We start from the raw sequence: 7,372 nt of genomic DNA, 5'->3' as shown, positions 1-7,372 counted from the left end.
TCATTAGGATGTAACTCTTCATATTATAAATATATGGCTTGGTTGATCACATCGATCATTCAAGCATTTTCCTATTTTCTGTTTTGTTAACATAAGGCTTTGCCATTGAACTCCTAATTTGAGTTATTTAAGAATCCTTGTGCGCCCATAGCGATCCTAAAGTACGGTTTTGGAACCCGGAATCGCATCAAGTAGGGGACATTGTACCTCTATATTGTAATTTATCTAGTTCATTTCTACAAAATTTCAATTAGTTCCAAATCCTGTGGCCTATGGATCAGTTCTATCGAAGCCTAAGTAATTTTTCATTACAAGTTCTTTTATTTTTTAAGCAATTGAAGTTATTGAGTGCGACTATTATTTAACAACAGTAATAGCTATATTGGGCCCATTGCCCACCACGGTTATGGTGTAACTGACAAAATTCTATATCTAAAAGAACATGAACTACAGTCAATGTTTGCATATTCATCATATATAAATTCTCAGAGATATTCACCTAATATGACCTTTTGAGAACCACAACATATATGCACCCACATGAATTAGGTAACCACTTACGGTGCAGTTTTGTACAACTAAAGTTCAAATTGAAGGTCAAGCATGCCACATGCAGTTGTCTTTATTCCATAGATGCTCATTTTTATCCTCTCCCTACACAATGGATTCCAAGATGTATGTGCAATTTGTTTCCAGTTTAAATTAAGGCCATCAGAATCAAAGGAAAAACAGTAGTAACTAGCCTAATTCATAACTGATGAATCATAAGATACCAGCAAACAGATCATCACGAACTGGTGGGTTCTAAAAGAGTCGGAGAAGAGTAACATGGTATCTGTGAATTTATGAACTGTCACGAAGATCTAGAATAAAATTAACTTCAAAATCAGTAACCACCATTATAACCTGATCTAATGGAGGATTCTCTGAAACTCCAACCATATCGGCTTGTTGAGTTTCCTCCTCAGCTTTCTCCTCAAATTCTTTTTTCCTCTTCTCTTCCTTTTCTCCCTCCAAGCGCTCTTTCTCCTCTGCTTTTTCTATTTGTTCCTTATGCTCTATAGAAGATTTAAAACAAAATATTAGACAGAAAGCTTCCAACTACTAAGATATCTCTCTGAGAAATTTATAAGTATCCTGTTTAAACCAATAAGAGCAATTTTATTAATGACCAAAAAACAAGGAAAAAATTTTCTCATGAATATGATAATTTCACGAACATCAGAAATAAACATCAAAAAGACATCAATGGATGTGGCATTGATATTTTACTCCCAACGCTTATTATAGTGTCAAATGAAACACCAATGATGATGGACTTCACTAAATTCGAAATCACTAGAATACAGATTTTTTTTTAATAATTAACACTCCTCAGAAAGTAATTTTGCTTTCCCCTCACAATAAGTTGACATCTATGATGAAACACCCTAGTTCAGGGAGAGACTTAACCTTATATTTGTTACTAGATGCTAAATAGAATGGAATAACGGGACTGGATTCCTATTGCAAACCCAAATAGACGGGAGAAGGCTTTGTTGACTTTAGATCTTAACTTCTCATCAATCAAAAGAAAATAACCCCTCAGATCCAAAGAGTGAAAGAACATGCATATGTTTATGTTATGTGTGTTTTAACATTTAGGCCCATCATGCTCTAGTCTCAAAATGTTAATTCCATATGCACATTAGGTCGTGCAATTTTATGATGATTAATGCATATCTTGTTATTGTTTCAGGCAATTAGCCCCAATTTGAAACTGTAATTGCTTCTGAATTTTAAGAGTGATTCCTTAGAAACACCAAGGTGATTGTGTTGAGGTTTTGGTGTCTTGATTTCTGATGATGGACTGCTGTGTGGAGCCTCTGTGGGCCGCGGTAAATTGAGTTCTACGATGGCAAGTTTCAATTAAATGCAATAAAGAACCACACCATTTGCACCAATAAAACAATTCGTACTTCACCAAACCGATGCCAAAGATCCTAGAACCTTTCAAAAATGGGATGAATAATTGAACCAGTGAATCGAGCAGAACCTCTACTCTTACCACGTCTACGATATCCCCGATAAGCCGAGCTGCATTTTCTATATCTTTGAGGTTCACACATTTGACCTTGATTGTCATAAGTTGGGTGCTATGATGGTTGCTTTGCTACATTTCACAATTCATGTAAACAGAGATGCTTTCTTCAACTTGCCTTACTATGTGATTCAGGATTCTAGAAGCTATCAGAGGTGCTGGAACCATACATTGAAGGCCAGGATTAATATAGAATCCAAAGGACCAGAATTAGAGCAACTATGTACAAGTTTAATAACTTGCAAATTCCCAACCAGATTGGCCTGCTGTTACCTGTTAGGGTAAAGTACTATACTTGGATAGGAGAATCAGCCGACAAAAGAATCTTAAAATTTATTTAAAAGATAGTAGATGAAACCCTGAGGACGGGCCTTGGTGCAACGGTAAAGGTTGCTCCATTGTGACCAAGTGGTCATAGGTTCGCTCTCTGTGAAAGCAGGGGTAAGGCTGCGTACATTATGACCCTCCCCAAACCCCGCAGGGGTGGGAACCTCGTGCACTGGGTACGCCCTTTTTATAGTAGATGAAACCCTGCCTGCGCAATATTCAAGCTAAGATCAAAAACTGAAATGATACATCAGAAGCTGAAGATCAGATCTAATCATCTAATAAACTGATTAGATTTGTTACAAACAGAAGTTAGATGAACAGATTTGAAGAATAGAATTAAGATTTAGCAGGTAGAAATTTAGATCTGACAAAACAATGCAAGGAAAAATTGGGAGAGGTAGAATAATGTAAGACTAAAACCTGAATAGGTCTAATCCCAGGCAGGATCAAATAGAAAACCCTCCAATAAATAAGAAATTATATGAGGGAGCCAAGAGAACAATGGGAACTAAAATTATATGAGGGAACCAAAAGAACAATGGGAATTCAAATGATAAAAAATTTCCAAAAAACAAGAAAGAGAGCAATGGGATCTCAAAATTGGTTGGAGAAGAATGATGAGATCTCAAAAGATAACCAAAAGAAAGAATCCCACAAGTCAATCAATATAGATTGATCTGAAATCTGATTCAAATCCAATATAACACCAATGGATACATAAGAAATGTATCGCAAAATTAATAACCTGTTGAAACCATTGGGGCTGCAGTTGAATGATATTGTAGATGTAACGAACCTCCCAGAAGCTTGTAGCACTCTTGAACTCGATTTGAACAAAATTAGGGTTTGGACGATGGAAGGGGATGGGGGAAGGAAATAGCTATCTCAGCCTGGGCATCTCACCCAACCTATCTCAGGATTTTCACAAAGGCTAAAGCCAATATTTCATTAATCAAATCCGTGTACAATGCTGGCCTCCCTTACAAACTTGTATAGAAGACTCAAAAATAGACTTAGACATTAAAAAGGAAATGCCTAATCCTATCCTTAACTAATAAGGTAACCTAAACTGACTAGGAAAGTGAAATAATAAAATTAACAGACTCAAAACAGAACTCTAACTAAACTAATGAAGTAAATCCCGTTTTCCTACTTTCTACCCATATTTTAGGCTCATTAAATTGCCCAATTACAAAGTAAACCCATGGGATCAAAGTCCCAATACATATATGACCAAACCAAAGCTTATTTCCACTAAAATAAGCCCCAAGTGACTTATCTACATCAAAGAAGTATAAAAGAAACAATTGGAGAAGAAGAGGAATAAGAAGATGGACCGGAAGATCAGACTTGAAATCAGTCCAAAAAGAGACAACAAACCCGTCTGAAGTCTTGGAAACTTTTACCAGCAACCAGAAGTATAAAACAGCCTAAAATCCATTCCAAATCCATTAAATTCGTGGAGGGATACAGCCCTATTTATAAAAGACTAGATTGACCCCCTTTTGGACTCCTAATCCAAAGAAACAACTGTCCCTTTAAATTACCTAAACAAAAAATTAAATTAAACTACCGAAATACTTGTTATAGAAGACTCCTAATAAGACTTAAACGCACTTACTTGCAGCATACTCAACTAAACTCTATTACTATACAAACATCAAAGACACTTAGTCACTTAAGTAAACTATTATCTCCATACAGAACCAATGACTATACATGCTTACAATTAAGACCCAGAAAAACACATAACCCAAAATTATTCAGTCCAAAGCCCGCCCATATATCCCAATCATAGTCCAAAATTTCAGTTGAAATGAGATGACCGAAATTTCGTGAATTAATTCGACCAAAAGCGAAACGAAATGACTATTGAATTGCCGCGTCAAAATGGAACAACATTTGTGAAATGGACTAAGGCCTGATTTGGTATGATTTCTATTTCAATTTTGGATTGATTTCTTGAAATAGTCAACAAATAGATTTTTGGTCAAAAAATTGAAATTGTTTTGGTTGTATCAATATGAAATATTTCAAGAATAAAAAAATCCATTTGATAGTTCAAATTCTAAGAATAGATTCTCTATATTTCTTTGGGAAGGATGGTGGTGGTGGCGGCGGGGTAGTGGTGGTGGTGACGGTGGTAGCAGGGTAGTGGTGACGTGGAAGTAGTGGGGGTGGTGGTGGTGGCGACGGTAGCAGTGGCAGTGGCAGTGGCAGTGTTGGCAGTGGTGGTGATGGCAGGGTAGTGGTGGTGGTGGTGGTGGTGGTGGTGGTGGTAGTAGCGGGGTAGTGGTGGTGGTGGTAACAGGGTAGTAGTGGTTGTAGTGGTGGTGGTGGCGGTGGCAATGGTGGGAGTGGGGTGGTGATGGTGAGACCATTAGGAGAAGAAGGGTGGTGTTTTATTTTTAACATGAAATTACTACTTTGCCCATGAAATTAACCATGTGTTCATTCAAGAGCAAGAGTGCTAAATCAAATGAAATAGAAATTCTGAAACAGCTCCTCAGCTATTTCAGAATTTCAAATTCACTTGATTTCTATTTCACTGAAATAAGGTGCAGAAATCAAACCAAACAATTTCAGAAATAGAAATCACCCCCTGAAATTGAAATAGAAATCATACCAAATCAGGCCTAAAAGTTCACTGAAAGATTTCAGTTTCGACAGAAATAGAAATGGGGTCGAAATCAAAAATTCCAAACCTTGATCCCAATAATGGGTCAAAACAAGGTTTAACTAAGCTTTAAATCAAACTGATCCGTCTGCATCAGCTCACCAAACTTGTCATTGTCTAAGATTTTTTTTTGGCTTGATCAGGAGGAAAAGAATTTTCTATTTTACTGGATTTATGAAAAGAAGGGTTTAACTCAAAACAAGACTTATAAAGCCATCAAAGACTTAGGAAATGGCTTCAACAATGAGATAACAATTGAATTTGAAGTTATAGGAGAACACGAAGTCAACAAACCTATACCTTTGAGCTGTTGAACAAGACCTTTAAGTATCTTCTCCTCATTTTTCAGCTTTGACAATTCTACTTCATCTTTTGAGATGGCTTGTTTAGCTTGCTCTATTTCTCGCTTCCGTAAGGTGACCCCCTCCTGATATGTCAAAATCTTCTTTTTCAATTTGTCCCTAGTCACTTTGCCAGCCTCCCAGCATGTATTTGGACATTTTACTTTACCATTATTCTCATCACTCCCATCACAGCAATCTGCTCATTGGGGATAGAACAGAAGAAGAAAAATAAGATTTAAGGAAAAAAAAATGGTAAAGAAAATGACCAGCACAATTAGGAATACAAGGCTGCCCAACACTTTACATGGCTCTGTAAGAAATGACTAATAATGAGACAGAACAATACCCAAAACATGAAATCTCTGACAAGTTTTATTAGAACCAATAAAGTCAGATATAAACATGGTTTCACGTTATGTTTGATAATTAAAGGACCATAACGAAAACAACACATTTGTCACTTCTTTGAATTTAATTTCATGAAAACAGCACAATTCTACTTGATTACATTACAAACCAAAGGAACTCATTCACGGATTACATATACCAGAATAATCAAGAGGGGGGGGGGCATACCCAGTGCAGGAGGCTCCTGCCACTACGGGGTCTGGGGGCATCATAATGTACGCAGCCTTACCACTGCTTTCGCAGAGAGGCTGTTTCCAGACTCGAACCCGTGACCACTTGGTTACAACGGAGCAACCTTACCATTGCACCAAGACCTGGCAGCCCTCAGAATAATCAAGAGAAATGCACTAAATAAGGTAATTCATACCACATATGCCATCATTAACTCTGGAGGAGAATAACGTAAGAGGAACATGTCTTGCATTTCGGCAATAGAACTTTCCTCCAGGGCATGCTGATGTTCCTGCAACCCAGGAAACTACAATATTACATACATCAACTAAAGCATTTACCATCAAGCAAGTTGTGTGATCTAACAAGTACTAAGACACAGCAAGAAACCAAAATGTCTTACATGTTACCCTAAAAGTAATTTGACACCAACCTTCTGTCCCTATGGTAAGAGCAGATTTAAATTAATAAAATAACCCAACAAAGCAAAGGCCATCAACACCCACCCCCCAACCAAAAAAAAAACACCAAAGAAATAATCATTATAAAAGAAAAAAATGAAATGCAACAACCTTTCTTAAAATTCAAATGTCTCTAATTTTGGCTTGTTTTAACGAAAATTAATAAAAAACCATACTTGTCAATCCAAACCCTAGTTTAAGTACAACCAGGGAAATAACAAAAAGAATAAAAACGACCCCATTTGTACTAAAACTGATCCAAAAGAACAAAAACCACTAAAATGGCAAGACCTGGTTCATCAGTTCCATCTGGGCAATCGCAGAAGTCATCATTCAGCTGTGCTCTGGCGAACTTTTTGGTTCCATCCATGCATTTAATAACATCGGACTTGAAGTACTTCTCATCTAATCAATCGAAGACTTCCTCTCAGACAAAGAGAAAATAGTAGATAGATTTCACAGGTTTAACATTTAAAAAAAAAAAAAAGATAAAATATGAGGTAATTACCTTCAGGAGCAACTCCAAGTAAGTCTTTGGACAAAAAATCAGCTGATCCCACCACCAAAATCAGGGAAAAGAGAAGCAGCAGAAGAGAGACTCGATGGTCTTTCATCTTTTGATGAAATGAAATCAAAACCAACAAAATTCCAGAGAATGTGAATGAAAATTGTAAAGTGTAAAGTGTTTCCTACCAACTCAACCTAGTTTTAAATTACATATATAAAGATCTTGCTCTCAGAGTTCTTGAATGCCCAACAGAGAGAGAGAGAGAAGAGCAAGTTGCAAGCGGGTGAGATCCACTATTAAAAAAAAAAAAAAAAAACCATCAAACTCCCTTAGATGGTAGAGATCAAACAGGAACTATGTTGAGAAAAGGAAAAGAAGAAAACAAGAACCATG

At 36.8% G+C, this 7,372-nt stretch overlaps 1 protein-coding gene across 1 annotated transcript; it reads right to left on the bottom strand.

Annotated features, from left to right (window-relative positions):
• Positions 1-828: 828 nt before the first annotated feature.
• Positions 829-7,121, bottom strand: LOC122660328 (glucosidase 2 subunit beta-like). Its single transcript, XM_043855584.1, has 5 exons — positions 6,980-7,121; positions 6,763-6,876; positions 6,207-6,302; positions 5,388-5,627; positions 829-1,058 (listed from the first exon to the last, which is right to left on the bottom strand). Exons 1-5 carry the CDS (start codon positions 7,083-7,085, stop codon positions 844-846), a joined length of 771 nt encoding a protein of 256 aa, XP_043711519.1. The 5' UTR covers positions 7,086-7,121; the 3' UTR covers positions 829-843.
• Between the last annotated feature and the right edge of the window lie 251 nt (positions 7,122-7,372).

Source organism: Telopea speciosissima, chromosome 4 (assembly GCF_018873765.1).
Source record: "Telopea speciosissima isolate NSW1024214 ecotype Mountain lineage chromosome 4, Tspe_v1, whole genome shotgun sequence".
Lineage (NCBI taxonomy): Eukaryota > Viridiplantae > Streptophyta > Magnoliopsida > Proteales > Proteaceae > Telopea > Telopea speciosissima.
The sequence above is the reverse complement of the archived record's forward strand: the minus strand, read 5'-3'. Positions and strand labels throughout refer to the sequence as shown.